The 16,390-nt window shown below is 41.1% G+C and overlaps 2 protein-coding genes across 2 annotated transcripts in view; one reads left to right on the forward strand and one right to left on the reverse strand.

Moving 5' to 3' along the window:
• The window catches only part of rnf152 (ring finger protein 152), a 62,256-nt gene extending 55,425 nt beyond the window's left edge, over window positions 1-6,831 (reverse strand). The window contains exon 1 of the mRNA XM_006799196.3: window positions 6,462-6,831. The gene's annotated coding sequence lies outside the window, so the exon portion shown is untranslated. The remainder of the gene's footprint in view (window positions 1-6,461) is intronic.
• LOC148101495 (uncharacterized) overlaps window positions 702-16,390 on the forward strand; it is a 38,132-nt gene continuing 22,443 nt past the window's right edge. Inside the window, exon 1 of the mRNA XM_087845516.1 lies at window positions 702-775. Within this exon, the coding sequence (XP_087701642.1) occupies window positions 702-775 (74 nt within the window). The remainder of the gene's footprint in view (window positions 776-16,390) is intronic.

Raw genomic sequence — 16,390 nt, forward strand, 5'->3', positions numbered from 1 at the left:
ACTTACATAATGACTGCTTTTTTGGGGGGGGGCTTGGAGTTTGCAGACTAACTGCACCACACAGCAAACTATATTACTGGTTACATAATTGCAATAAAAACACTCCAAAAGATAGAATACGACAGACATGCTTGATATTCTTACAAACACAGCATCAAGTGGCCCAGATGTTGCAACTTGTCTGCAATAAATCCTTTGAATGAAAACTAAAAATACATATCAAATGCAAAGTTAGCAAAGTTAATACAGCCGAGAGGCAATGATAGTGAGGGAGAATAGTGGTGCAACGGATCACGGTTGATCCGTAATCCAATCCGATCAATCGGATCACAGCGGAGTGCGATATAATGAGCGGCATGTATTATTGTAGGGTCTACCTTACAATATAAAGCACCTTGAGGCGACTGTAGTTGTGATTTGGTGCTTTATAAATAAAATTGAATTGAATTGAGTGGTAGATACAAAGCCCTATATTGTACCTTTTTTTTTTAAAATGATTGTGTGGAATGAGTCTTGAGTTGAATGTTTTTAAACAGGCCAAAAATACTTCAATAAGTAAAAAAGTAAATGTTAAATTTTTGTCTTTTTTCTTTTTTTGCTGATCCGAAAATTGATCCGATCCGTGACTTAAAACCGTGATCCGATCCGAACCGTGAGATTTTTGATCCCTTGCACCACTAAGGGAGAATATGCCAATAGTCATGCATCCACCAAATCAACAGCTTTGGGGCACAACCAGAGAGCATCTCGTCCTTGCCAGGAACCCCATCCTTTGGTAAGTTATCACAGAATCTGCAACGCTCCAACTTAACACTGCAGTCAGTCTGTCGCTCGCCCACACTGGCTCAGCCCAGACACCGCCACCCCTCCCCCCGCCCTCACCCCTCACCATGCTGGTTCTTTGCAGCCCCCTGAGGCTAAACACAGTCATCTCTGTTAATACTGAATGTTAAACTGCTGCAGTAAAGTGCTGTATGGAAGAGAGCCAGCAGTCTCCTGGGCTGCTGTGTGAAATTATGTCCCCGACTTCAGGTAGCTCCAAAGTAAACAAAATGTCCTTTTCATGGCTCTCGCGTGTGTCTCATCAAGCGTTTCAGTGTTTCCTGCCACTTCCTGTTTTGGTTTGCTGGGCCCATGCTAGATCCAACCACTTCCTCCTCTCAGAGTTATCTTTACACAGAGAGAAACTCATGCTGCAGATAAGGATTGTGAAACTATTAACACACAGAAGCAGCCAAACATTGAAGCACAAGCCTTGATGTACTTCTCCTCAGAAACAAGTGAAAATAAAGCTTGCAGCAGAACAGTCTTCACTTCTATGAAAGGCAGAGCAGCAGAAAACAGAGCTCAGGCAGCATAAAGGAAACAAAAGGAAAGAACTCAATCAATATGGTAAAACTCCTGACACAAATTACCCACCATCCCGTAAAGGCCGCCTTCTCCCAACAGATGGGAACCAATTAGCCACCTGACTCCCAGAAAACACTTGGGCAGCCGTGTGGAGCCAAGATGCAAATGAAGCAGACGGAAAGGTGGAAGCGGACCTGCCAACGTCCTGGGAGAGGAGAAATTAATGGAGGAGACAGCGGAAGTGCGCTTTTGGAAAATGGACAGAGAAAAAAAGAGAGAAATGATGTATGGAGGGAGCACAGGGACTGAAGATCCCCAGAGAGCTAACAGAAACAAGGGGGGAAATATCTGGTTAAGGAGGATGTTTATTAATATTGCATTAGCATCAGGTTGATATATCAAATGCCTCAAATTTGACCTACTTGACATATTTAACCAACTCAAAATGGATCTTTGCAAACTCCAACTGTGGCTCACCAATCAGTGTAGGTGCAGAAAAATAAATGCAAAGTAAGTTTGTGATTTATGCGTGTTAAAATTTACACGAGAAGGCAGGGCTGTGAGCTATACAGGATCAAAGATCAGTTGTTATGCTCATGCCTTTGCTCGTGGTTTGATGCGTAGGCAATTTGTTGAATTTTTGTGAACGCACACCTCTTCAACTGTTTGTTAATGCAAATGTCTAATCAACCAATCATGTGGCAGCAATTCAATGCATGGTCAAAATAACCTGTCGGAGAGCAAATTGAGCAGCAGAATGGGGAAGAAAACTGATATATGTGACTTTGAATGTTGCATGGTTCTGCTGATGTACAGGGACGTTCACACAAAACCATCTCTAGAGTTTACAGAGACCGATTTGAAAAAGAGAAAATATCCAGTGAGTGACAGTTCAATGGATGAAAATACCTTACTCATGCTAGAGCTCTGAACATAACAGAAAGCAATGGTAACTCAAATAACACCTCATTATGACCACAGCCTGCAGAAGAGCATCTCTGAGTGCACCTCAAACCTTGAAGCAGATGGGCTACAGCAGCAGAAGACCACTCCTGTCAGCTAAGAAGAATCTGAAGCTGCTGTTCACACAAGTTCACCAAAGTTGGAGAATAGAAAATTAAAATAACCATTGCCTGGTGTGATGAGTCTTGATTTCTGCTCCAACATTCAGATGGTAGGTTCAGAATTTCATATAAACGACATGAAAACGTGGATCCATCCTTCCTTGGATGAGTGGTTCAGTCTGATCATGGAAGATATTCTCTAGGCACCCTCTGGACTCCGCACAAGCTGAGCATCATGACATGATAATGAGTTCACTGTATGACGACCCTCACTTGACCTCCAGTGACCTCCACGGTCACTCGTGACTTCAATCCAAAAGAGCATCTTTGGGATGTGGTGGAATGGGAATATCACATCATGGATGTGTAGCAACTGTGTGGCGCTATTCTATCAAATATGAATAAAAAACCTGTGAGGAATCTTTCAGTGAGCATTGGTAAATCTATGCCGTAAATAATTCTGAAGTCAAAAACCCAGCACCGGCAAGCTGTTACAAAAACCTTAACCTGCAGGGTTGAAAATAATCTCCCCGTTTCAACTGACACTGAACGAACGTGCAACATTTCATGATGTTAAATATCAAACGTCTACCCGAGAGCAGAGAAAGAGACAAGCAGCTGGAATAAGATGCCAGGACGAGTTAGGCTCTCCAGAGGACAGTCTGAAAGCTGTGCATGTTTCTAAGGATCCTTGCCTCAGCAAACTTAAAGGCAGTGTTTACCTTCATTCCCTCTGACTGCTCGCAGAAGGCAGGCAGCTGCTGAATGAAGCCAAGTAAATATTGGTAAGTGTTGGTGATATAAGGCGACATACTCCCCCAGAGATTTAGTCGCACTGGTGCTGAAGTCTGCGACTCTGCATAACCTGGACTTCTAACAAGGACTGCATGCAAATGTAGGGCAGAGATGTTACATCGTTCCCTTGAAAGTCTGTTAAAATCGCTGTGATTTGTTACTAAAAAGAAAGTTGGCTTAAAAGGGGGCTGCGACAAGAGGAAGACAAATATAGATTAATTTCAACTGTGTGCGTGAAAATTCACTCGAAACAAGGATGAAAATGCACAGCTGTAAATGAGCAAAGCAAGTCATCTTTAAGGCTTCCCTCTAGTCCAAACTAGTATACGTAAAACCTGTCCATATACTTTTGACCATCTAGTATGACCACATATCCGGAGGAAAAAACCCCAAAACATTCCATCTGCATTACTTCCAAAGATTTATGAGATTTTCACTCCGTGTGTTTATTTCTCACATACAAAGCACTATAAAATGTTTGCACGTCTGGTTCCTTGAATTAAGTGATACACCTAAACTGCAGCTCCAGACTTTTGTTCTTTTTGCCTAAAACAAAGACCGCAATGTCTCTGTGAAATACCTCAGCAGCTTCTAAATTACTGCAAGCCCAAATCTGTGAGAGGAGAACATGTACATTTTTTTGGTTTGTTTTTGTTTGGTTTGTTTGACCAAGCTTGTCAAATCCATCACATTTCAAGTACAATCAGATTTGTTTTGACTCTCACTGCCAAACTTTCTTTTTTAGGCAGGTTGACGGGTTACCACAACTCTTCCCAGCAAACAAGCAACTTATGAATACATGCAGCTTTTGTTTGGAGGAACAACTTCTAATTAGATGGTGTTGGCAAAGAAGAAACAAAACTGCAGCAATATAAAGCTAGTTTGAGCCAATGGATGAAAACTGTAACTTGGGGAGATATTTTGTCTTTTAATAATATAAGTGTAAGGTTGTAGCAGGATGACTGCACTGAAGGAACTCTTAAAGTTAAACATTTCTCCTGCTGCACTCAGTCTGATATTCTGTTTTTTCTGTACCATGCCTACTTGCTTGCACTTATTTCTGCAACATGTCCTGATGAGTCACCAACGCCAAACCCTGTTTGTTTAAACAGCATTTGATAAACACTGTTAATTAATTTCAATTAATGTCATTAACATTAAATCCTGCCAGTTTGGCAGGTATAACCAGGCAAAAGGCCCTGGACCTAGCTGCACCAACTGTTTAATAAGCCTGAATTAAGAGAACGTTTGCACACAAAATTAAATCACTCCAACTATTTACGTAGAAACTACCAGGTAAAAATGTGCTTAACTGAATCAGTTAATGCTAGCTGTTATCTAATAAACGTGAACCAACCCAACAATCTACCAAAACTACTGTTATTTCATTAATATTTAATCAAATTAGCATTAGCATTAACTCAACAACCTAAAATTAGCTAACACGTGGCCTATTTAGAGTAGCTAATAAAACTAATATATATACACTGTATAGCAAACCACTGACAAAGCTAACATTTAAGTGCTAATATCTGATATTTTAAGATAAAGCTAGTTCAAGTGGCTAACTTAGGTTAGCAACTTGCTATTATAGTAACTAATATGCAACTTGTTTGCAGTGAGCCAACTCAACACTCTGATAAATCTAATGCTAGCCTGCAAACAAGTTGACTTATTTAAAAGTGTGCTAACTCAACCAACTGACATGTGTCACAAGCTAATAGTGGTAAGAACAGTAGGCTAAGCAACACTGCAAACAGACCTGGAGCACTGGTTTGTTGAGTCATGTTTTCAAAGCTTTTTTGCATTCATCCTAGCAATTTGAAACCAGATTGACGAGTGCAGGACAAGAAACAGTAGCTATGCTCACTGACCTGTCAATGACAAAGTAACCCTCTTCTTAAGCATGCCCTCTGTTCTTCTGATTTTTTACTCTAATTTGTGACCAAGAATTACAAAATAATCATCATATCATATTAAATAACACGTAAATCCCATAAAGGAAAGTGGTTAGTCAGGCTCAAGAGGCCTGGGGCTGTTTTCCCATAGATTTCAACAATGAATTAGAAACCAGATGAGTCACACCCTGCTGGTTATTAGACAATGCAGATTCTTTTCACATCTTTTTTTAAATTTAACTTTATAATAAAAGGCTACAGTTCACTGTCAACCCTGTGGCCCTTTGAAATGGATCCTTCACTGCCTTAATATGGTGTTCAAACTTCTTGGTATTTTTCAAATAATTAAATTTAGCAGCCAAATTCTTACATTTGAAAAAGCTGACAGACTGTCGCCTGCTGAAAGTGTCTGACACACTGATTACACTGAACTGCCTGTATTATTTTTTTATTTTTTTTGTTTAAAAAAAGGGGGGGAGGACAGGTTATAAAGCAGTAAACGTTTAATTATTTGCGCAACAGGGAAATAAAACTGTGATAATAGTTCCAGATAATTAAGCTAAAGCCCAAAATTAGGTAGGAGCACAAACATCCTAAACGCTACATGAAGTCTGGCAGCTAAAAAAATAAATAAATAAATGACAATGTCATAGGGAAGATTAAGACTGGGTTAGATCAAAGTTTACATTTAGATTAGTGGTAATCGGAGTGCACAGTTTCGTGAAATGACCCTGTGTCTTCTTGCTGAAAAGGCACACAAGCGCTGCGTAAAGCACAACATGGATGGCCTGTGGCACAGCTGGGGCGCTTCACTTATTGTAGGTTGTTAAAAACCATTTACAGAATAAAATCCAGGCAGTGTTTGAGGACATCAGCGTTTAAACGGGAATGCTCGCAGTCTCAGTAAACACAGCGGGCAGATAAAGCTGAGCAGACCCAATTACCGAAGTGCATACTGGTAAGGGCAGTTTGATGAAGGCGCAGGGATCCTGATAACAACACAAAGGAAGTGCGATAAAGAAACAAAGAGGAAGGTAAATCCGCTCGTACAGGAACTTCTTGTGCTTTTGCAAAAGTGCACACTGCTAAAATACTCATTTTCCTAAAATAAGTACCTAAATAAAGTCACTATCATGCATTCCGTGTTGCGCGAATCACCGAGCACAATGCGCACGCAAAAGTGAGCAGACAAAGCCAAACAACGGGGATGCTGCTCCTACCTTTGCACGACAAAACAAAGCAATCCTCTCCCTCATGATAACTTGTTTCTTCCGTGTTTCGAACCCCTTAGACCAGGCTTCACTCACCAAATCACCATTTTAAGAGATAAGAGGAAGAGAGACACGGCGCTTACCTTTTGTTAGTTCCTCTGTCTGCCTGATGTATGACGGCGGATGTCTGCTCTCCACCGCTCCTCTGTAGATTTAAGCAGGGCACCACCAGCAGCAGCAGCAGCAGCAGAAGAGGTGGTTGCGAAATTGTTGGTACGCGCTTCGGCTTGTTTAGTGGGCGGCGTGGCTCTCCACTGTTTTCATCCCGTGTTTCCAACCAGCCCTCCCACTCCTTGCACTCACGCTGTACTCGCTCAGCCTCCTTCTCAAAGCGGATACGCCCTCTCACTGTCAGGGGAAGACAAAATAATGTGTATAAATAAATACATCACAGGCTGCAGGTATCAGAGTAAAACAGGCTGCGCTGCGATGTGATGCGGGTCCTGCTGCACTCCCGAGCTCCTCTGGGGCTCTAACTGCTCTGCAAAAGGCATGTGCGGTTTTAAAGTGGAAACAGATGCCCGGAGGAGGAGGAGGGGTACAGTCTGTCCTTTTTGACAAGTGCCATTCAGAAAAGCTGGGGCATGTCTACACCCCACGCAATCACCCCCACCTCCTTTTACGCCTTATTATATCAATTAATCCGAACCCTAGATACACAAAAGCCCACGATGTTTGACCCAGTTTCACCTCTGGTCTCCAGTCCAGTCCAGTCACATAGACTGATTTGTGCCCCCTTTTAAGCCCCAACAACCCCCGTGGTTACCCAAGTTCCTTTAACTTGGTTGTCCTACTTTTTAAGTGGCCTCCATTTTACATTTTAAGTGCCTGCCCATTCACGCAGTCATTAATTTTAAATGGTAAATGGTCTGTATGTGTATAGCGCTTTTACTAGGGACCCCAAAGTGCTTTACACACCCAGTCATCCACCCATTCACACACTGGTGGAGGCAAGCTAAGTTAAGTTAGGCAATTTTAAGCTAAATCTCCTCCTATATCCATTTCTTCCTAAAGGCTGTTCCCACTTGCATGCCATTTCCATGTATAGCTCCAGCAGGCGCCCTCCTCCAACAACAAGGAAGCTCCGGTCGTTGTCACGCCATATAAGGGCGGCTGTGAAATGTCATAAGCCAGTGAACCTCAACTATAAAAACACTGCCAGCTGTAGTGGCTGACATTCAACTACAAACTATGGATCTACCACCCACCTAAACACCAGGGCTGTTTTGACTGAGCATCCATGATCCCAGGGTTTTGTGGTTCAGATTCTTGTTTGTCATTATGATTTTTTTATTCTTGATTCCTTTTCATGATAATTCTCTTCATGCACTGTAGGTCTTGGTCAAAGTGGTATTTTTAGTTCCCTCAGTGTTTCCCCGCCTGAATCATCTTGTCTGTGTGATCAGTATTTCTCTTTTACTTTCTTCCTGCTTCACTTTGAACGTTTAGTTTCTTTCCATGTCCTGCTTTAGTTCCAAAACAGGAACAGTTTGCAAATATCATAAACCCCTATTTTATTCACAAAATACAACATAGAGAACATATGAAATGTTTAAACTGATACGTTAAAATATTAGCTTGTTTTGAATTTCATGGCGGTATCAGAACTCATAAATGTTGTAGCAGGGGAAGCAAAGGGTTGGTAATGTAAGTGATACTAAAATAAACATCTGGAGGAATATTTTGCAACTAATTAGGTTAAATGGGAAGTGGAGTCTAAAAACAGCATCTTTGAGAGGCAGAGTTTCTCAGAAGTAGAGATGGGCAGAGGTTTACAAAATCAGCAAAACTCCATCTACAAATTGTTGAATCAAGACTTTGAATGTCATTGTGAAGTAGTCAGACTCGAACGTCAAGGAAGGTGGTAGGGAAGCAGACTATGCAGACATTTCAGGGTTCCAGGGTGAGCAATTTATTTACAGTGAACTTAATTTAATGTAACTTAACAAAACTCCCCCCCCCCCCCCCCCCAAATAAACCCTATTAACAAAACATGGATCTGGTGACACAGTTCACCTCTCCCCTCTCCTGCATCTGGTAGAGACTGGCTTTAAATAGGGCCATCAATTTCCCTCCAATTGCCCAGCCAGTACCACTCACTCAACTGAGGGATCTAAAACGCTACACAGATTATCCAAAAACACAAAACCTCTACACACTTCTAACATGCACATTTACACAACTAAATGGCAGTATTAACAAAAGGAAAAACATTCAAAAAATCCCTTTAAACCTTAACACAAACAAAAGGAAGCATTTCTATGGAAAAAGAAACCCCTCCACTTGGTTTGACCTGCTGATGTCCTATATGACATCATCAGGACTTTAAAATAAGGAAATGCCGGTGGGCGTTTCCCCACACCTGACCCTTATGAGGACTGAAAAGACAAAGTATGAACAAATGACTTAATCTGTAACATAATAAAATATAAAGAAACATGTAACTGAGTATTTAGCTTAATTTGCCGAATGTTTGATTTGCCGGCAACAGAACGCTTACACAAACAAACCCGGGATAGTGAGTGAAGCAATGTTACATGACAAATAGCAAATCATAGCAAATACATAGAAACAGAATAATGTGTACAAAGAAAAGGTAAACACATATGGGACAAATGGAGAGCATTACAACTGCTCCTCCACTTTGTCACAGTTATCCAGAGAGAATATGAAGAAATCTCTGTGTGTAAGGGACAAGGCTGAAAATCAATATTGGATGCTAACAAACACTGCCGTGTTCTCTGCGCCAAAGCCCATTTACGTCTAGCAGCTGTTCAAAATGACCTTCTGTTTTTCAGAAAACTGTACAATTGATATGTACAATTTTTCTGAAAATGTATTTTCAGAAAAATTAATCAAATGTGTTTATGAGATTTGCAAATCATCGTATTTGTTTTTAATTACATTTTGTTTTAGTGCAGTGGTTCTTAACCTTGTTGGAGGTACCGAACCCCACCAGTTTCATATGCGCATTCACTGAACCCCTTTTTAGTGAAAAATAAAATGCGATTTTTTTTTTCAAATTCAAGACATAGATATGTTTTTTACTGGTGCACAAAATGAGCCATGCATGTCATGGCGGAGGCTCTGCCGAACCCCTGAGAACGACTCACTGAACCCCAAGGGTTCGATCAAACCCAGGTTAAGAACCACTGTTTTAGTGTCTCCTTGCTTTGAGATTTAACTTCTCTCTGTCTGAATATCTTCATCACTTTTACTTGTGTTTCATTCAGCTGCTGCTTCCAATCTAACAGTATAGATGTATTAATACAGTCCTGCCTCCATCTTTAGTGCATTGTCTGTTATTTTACCAGCCTGTGCTCCTTGTTTGTTTGTTTTTTGCCACTTCTTCTTCTTCTTTGTGGTTTTAATCTAGGATTCTGTAGTCTGTAGGTCCTCTACACTCTACACCACCACATCATGGGATGTGCCAGCCTGGAAGCCCCACAACTCAAGGACCCAAAGGATTGGCTGCCCTGTCATATTATAGGCAGGATATGTTCACTGCCTGTCCTTCTGATGCCATGTCTACTGGAGCAAGCAAGCTGGAGGCAAGAGCCTGTAAGAAAGTTGGTCTCTGCGGGAGCATAAGGATTCCCAGATCGTGCTGAGGGAGATCGTTTTCTTTTCTAATTGGGAAAGATGAAACATTCTGCAGAAAGCCATGAAGAAACATTCAGAATTGCTTTGTTTCCTGTTGTGACACCTCCACACAAGGCTGCAGCGAGTCAAGCATGCCTAAAGTGCGAGCATTGAATGGTTATGGTTATGCACAAGCAATAACTAATAGATCTGTAATAATCATAGCTTTGGGTGGGTGCTTTTAATATTGTGGCTGATCAGTGTGTTGCAGTTTAAAAGAATAACAAAAGTCTCTTTTAAATAACTGGAGGGAAGGCAGTGGAATTTGGCTTTGAGTTTACTTTCAAGTGATGTCAATTTCGTCATTAGACGGTGAGCACGAGGCTCGTGGGGATATCCATATGCCTGCTAGGCGTCTGTGACTGTGCAGATTTGTCCAATAACATTACAGTGCACCAACATGCATTCCAGGCAGCAGACTTTGTTGTGGACATGACTGTTAGTGATACGATGGCCTGTTCTACTTGTTTGTAATCCACTCAGAGTATAAGCAGAGGCTCAAGTCAGACTTTTTACCCAGAATGTTTGAGTCTCAGTCCAGGTTTACACTTAAGTTGTAGTTTTGCCTTCCCACTTTTATTTTCTGTCACTGTTTGCTTAATTTTATGCAGTAAAACTATGGTTATGGTTTGGATACGCTCAAATTTCATTGCTTTCTTTCTCCAATGATGATTTTACTGTACCTGTAATTACACCCCCATCTACACAACATGTCCTATAAAATCCTTTGTTATCCCCATTTAATACTGATGAGAATGCAAATGACCTATAAATGAGCAAAGGAGTACATTTTAGTAGCCATTCAAATGGAAATGAAAACAACTGGCCTCTTAGCATGAGCCTGATAGATTACCTCTATTGTTGCTAAACGACCCTGAGGCTAACCTAAACAGCCTAATTGTTGCTGTTGTTTATATATATATGTATATATATATATATGCTGTTTGTTGTATATATATATTTTTGCAGCAGGTGGTTCTGCTCACTAAAGTTGCCTTATTCGAACCAATTGTTACTCAGTCAAATAAAAGCAAAGATGCAGTAAAAACTTTCTTTAATCACAACACAAGTCACTCTAAGAGAGTAAAAGAGGTTTCTATTTAATATAATAGATTGCAGAAGATGAGAATATTGCCATATTCCCTCATAGGAAATTCAAAAACTACCATAATTGTTCAAGTCTGATCCTCTGAGAGTATTATGGGTGTATTATAACCACTTTCTGTCAGTGAAGGAGCTCTGATTTGCTTCAAAAGTCATTTCACCAGCACCAGATTGAACATTAGGATTAAATGTGATGAGTAATTAAAGGTAATGGCAAATGCAGCTCATAAGCAGACAGCTGAGGTAGATGCAGGGAAGTCTCTCAGTTAAATTATTAAAAGGGGGCCTTGGGATGCATTGAAAAAGATCTTAGATATACTTTATGTGTGAATGTGTGTGCTTACGTTTCTTTGAAGCCACCTGTAATGCAGACCTGAGCCTCGGTCCCTCTAGAGTTCAATGATTGTATTGCTGCAGCCTTTAACACATTTGCTTTAATTATGGAGGATAAGGAGTTTGAATCTGTGATGCATCAAGACTCTGAAATGGCAACCTCCCCCTGGAGTCCACAAATGTCTGACAGAGCTTCGGGCTCCAGGGAAGTTTGGGAAGTCTCATGCAAGATTGAGTTAATGAAAACAGATAGGACATCTGAAATGCTAATGCTGACTTTTTGGTGCCTAAATCTGGCTGCAGCCCATGGGACTCACTGGTTCAAATACATGAGTGAGCCTGTGATAGAGACGTGCACTTGTCACGGGAGAGCAAAGCTAAGCATTAGCTTACCCTCACTTAAATGCTGTCCATTCTGCTTTGCACTTACAAACAAAATGCTTGGCAGAAACCAAAAAAATTGTCCTCAGGAGACCAACTTATAGAAGAGCGTTCACTTTACTCTGTCAGAGAGCAGTGAAGCTTTACGCTGCCCCAATTTCTTATCCTTTGTTCTACAAAAAATATACGAAGCTTGCTCTCCATTGACATGCACATTCGCTCTGTCCGCCCACATGCAGTTAATTAAAGGAACCACATGCACGGCTCAGCCAGCTTGTCAGACCTGCCAGTCATCAGCGCAGCGTGACAATGATCTGACCATCACTGGCTTAATTGGCATTCGGTAGACACGCTCCCCTCCTTACTGTAGGCTAAATAAACACACAGACAGGCAGGATGCAACCTTCAGTCTTCATCTCTCTTGATCGATAGCCCTGCAGCAGCTCACTGGACATGCGAGCAACCGCTGCGGGAGGATTCCTTAACCTGTAAACGTGGCTTAGAGAAAAACTGCACATGAATCGTGCAAATAAAGCTGGAGAGGCCAACTGAAAAGTTTTGGGAGTTCTTGTCTATTCAGAAAAAGAAATCAAATCACTGGATCAGGTTTAAAAGTTGAGGGCCTCAGCCAGTGCAGGAGACACATGGGCAGAAACACATTCAACACATCTTCACTTAACAAGCAAAGAGGAAAAAGCTCTTAAGGTTCCTGGACACTGTCCGTGAGGTTAAACTGCCCAGTTTGACTGATAAGATAAGACTGACGTGACTTGACTAACAGATGACAGATCAGATCCCAGTCACAAAGATCTAGAGGCTGGTGTATGATCAACACAAAGTATTGATGGTCGATGGAGGTTGTTGGTGTCGCTAGGTCACAAAGAGGCATACAGTGCAGGACCAAGAGCCTCCTTTCATTGTTTTGGTCATTTGCACACATTTGCATGGAAGACATCAAGTTGTTAGCGAACACTCGCCAACTATTCTACTCTACTGTGCAAAGTGCAACATAAACAGGAAATAGAGCAAACTGTGCATTTTGAAAAATGTTGGTTGCAGTTGTGAGGTACAGTTTTTACTTTGAAAGAGAACCTTTTCCATTTCTGCTGTGCTCTTTTCTCAACTTTTGCAGAAACATCAGCGTCTTTGGTGCCAACTACATGTGATCTGGTAAATGGACTGGTTCTTACATAGCACTTTTCTCCTCTGAGCACTCAAAGTGCTTTATACAACTTGCTTCATTCGTAAAAGCGCTTTTTCTGTGTATGTGCTCTCTAACATTAACACTAAATGGATTAGAAAGCAACTTGGGGTAAGTATCTTGCCCAAGACTATGTGCATGCAGACTGGATCAGCAAGGGATCAAACCACCAACCTTCCAATTAGTAGATGGCCTGCTCTACCTCTGGAGCTACATCCACCTCGTGACTGCTAGCAACCACTCGCCAACTGGTCAGGAAATATACATTTTTTTCCGTATAACAGGAGGTTGCAGGGGGTTCTAGGCCCGTGTGGCTGAGGCTTATAATATCCATCATACAAGGCTCAGTCTTTCAAGACTTGATCATTAGGAATCAACAGTGATCAAAAACAAGTTTGTAAATGTACAACGGAAAAAAAGTCAAACAACGTCTTGCCCTTTACTATCCTAGGTGGGGAAAGAGCACTTTAAGAAGTTTTCATCACAAAATTCTGACTAACTATTCTTGACGTCCTAGATTTAGCAATGATTATTTTTGCCCTTGATCATATCTGCTTATGGTCAACACATGGATCAGTTTTTCTTCCTTTTCTTAACTTGTCCTGGCTCTAATATTTCATTGCAGATAAATTATTTTCCCAGTTTAGCTGACATATAATTCCTTCTGGATCACATCCAGAAGCAGCTTTGATTTAAAATAAATGAGGAGAAGCATTTACAAACTACATCAGTGTCAGAAGGAGGAGGTGGGGGTGGATAGTGGGCGTACAAAGCACTCGACTCTCACACCACAAACTCTAGTATGTGGCTTAAAAAAACAAACAAAAAGAACATTTTGGTCAAGGAAAAGAGGTCTATTTTCAAACACTGATTTTTCTTTAATAAAAGCAGCTAATTGCCTTTTTCTAACTCAGTTCTACCAGAACCAAAAAGTGCTAGTGCTTGGACATGCAGAGAAGGAAGAGTGCATATATTGGACTGAGTGGTAAATATGTAGCTGCCAGGCAAGAAAATAAGAGGAAGACCACAGAACATTCATGGATGTAGTGAAGTGAAGCAAGATGTAGGGTAGGGGGTTGGTGTGCTAAGTGAGGATGGTAGGAACAGGGTGAGATGTAGATAAATGATGTACTGTGGACCCGTAAAAGCAAACAACCAAAAGTGTAGTGGATATTGCAATACAAGCTTGGATGCTCGTGTCTTCCCTGAACATATCGAATGACCATATTTGGAAAACATTAACAACATTTCTTAATTATCCATCCAACCATTCGCTTCCGCTTCTCCTTTTTCAGGGTCGCGGGGGGCGCTGGAGCCTATCCCAGCTGTCATAGGGCGAGAGGCGGGGTACACCCTGGACAGGTCGCCAGTCTGTCACAGTGCCAACACACAGGGACAGACAACCATTCACACTCACATTCACTCGCACATTCACACCTAGTGACAATTTGGATTTTCCAATTAACCTATCCCCACAAGCTGCATGTCTTTGGACGGTGGGAGGAAGCCGGAACCCGGAGAGAACCCACGCAAACACAGGGAGAACATGCAAACTCCACACAGAAAGACCTGATGGTGGAATTGAACTCAGGACCTTCTTGCTGTGCGGCAACAGTGCTAACCACCGTGCCACCATGCACTTCTTTCTTAATTATGTTTGCATAAAATGTAATTTAAACCATTTATATCACTCCTGTAAGGCATTTTTTAAAGTTTAGTCTCTTATTGTTCAAGTTATTTTTGGCAATATTTTGCAATAGTTTTTCATTTCTGCCACTTGTACTTAATTCAGACAGTTTTTCTGCTCTTTGTTCAGTGTCTGGACCACCTTCTTTGTGCATACACCAGTTGTCCACCTCCCACTTGCCAGATTATCTTTGCACTTTGTCAAGTTGACCGTTCCAGCTTTCAGTTTCCTTTTTTTTCTGTTTATTATTAGTTTATTTTCTCATGCATTCCTGCACTATGAAGCAATTCACCTCACCCAAATTATCATTTCCTTATCCAATCAGATATATCAGCATGTCCATGGACAGCAGCAGAGCAGCTGATTCACATAAGAAACATAAAAATATGATATTAGAAAAATACGGTTGAAGCCACAATATAGGCTGAAAGCAGCACATGTGTACGTGAGAGTGTATGTGAGAGTGCACTGAATAAATGTCATACTGTAATTATTATTTCTATAATGTAATATTTAGATGGACACAGGACTGGTTTAGCTCTTACTCTTTCAGCAGAGGTGTTTAATGGCCTGAAAGCAAGAATTAATCTAGAAATAGAATTCAAACATAGATGTAATCTATCAATGATAATACTTTTATTTGTAGAGCACTTTTTAAAACATACAGTCACAAAGTGCTTCAAAAAAACTTCACATTAAGTTTACAGGTTCAACATTCATTCCTGCATACACACTTCTTCCATACACACAAGAGCCAAAATAATGGGGGGAAAATCAAGAGAAAATTAACCTCTAAAACAAACCACTGAATCAGACGGCAGTCTATCAGGTAGACCGATTAGACTACGTCAGGCTTCCTCGATCCGTCAGGCTGGTTAGCCTACCTGACGGACTGACGCTTCCAAAGTTTAGCAGCCACAACCTAAAAGCCTGGGATCACCTTTGGTTTTATAGGAGCAGTTAAGAGGCCCTCAGCATGTTTGCTAAAGGCAGGAGCCTGACCATGTGGGACTACATGCAACTTTGATATGAGACAAGAAAACAGATTCATCTAAGAATCATATTTGTTACTGATGCTCATTAGAGAAAGACAAAGAGCCTCTTATTGTCAACACACTGATATCTGAGCATCTTCCAGGCCTCGTGATGCTATTTTCCAGAGTATTAATAGGCCAGTAGGCGGTTGGTTTGTCCTTGCACATTTCTTATCTCAAAAACAACCTGCTCTGAACCAGATCTGTGGCATAACTTACACCAGTAAGTGAACCATCATTGTAACAGTTCATCCTAAAAGTTAACCCAAAATTCTGCTTTACAGCGCAATCCTCTGGTTTCCAGTCATTCTGTATCTTTTATCTGCTCTTAAGCCTGGAATAAATATTTGGATTTTACTCTCCCTGCCTCTGGTATGGCTCCTCCTCTCTCTGAAAGCATTACATCAGTGTTAAACATCGTCTGGATTCTGCCACTTCTTTGTGAACGCTTTTCTCTGCATCATCTGAAATTGAATCATTTTGGATTTGGGACTGTAGGTCATACCACACTATACCCTGACTGTAGTTCAGTCCGAATCAGTAGAGCCCAAACTGCTGTGTATTGGTATTTCAGCTGATATTTATTATTCTTGCACTTGTCATTTTGAGCAGGAAATAATTACTCAGATA

Source organism: Neolamprologus brichardi, chromosome 9 (assembly GCF_056152115.1).
Source record: "Neolamprologus brichardi isolate AB-2024 chromosome 9, ASM5615211v1, whole genome shotgun sequence".
NCBI classification, from domain to species: Eukaryota; Metazoa; Chordata; class Actinopteri; order Cichliformes; family Cichlidae; genus Neolamprologus; species Neolamprologus brichardi.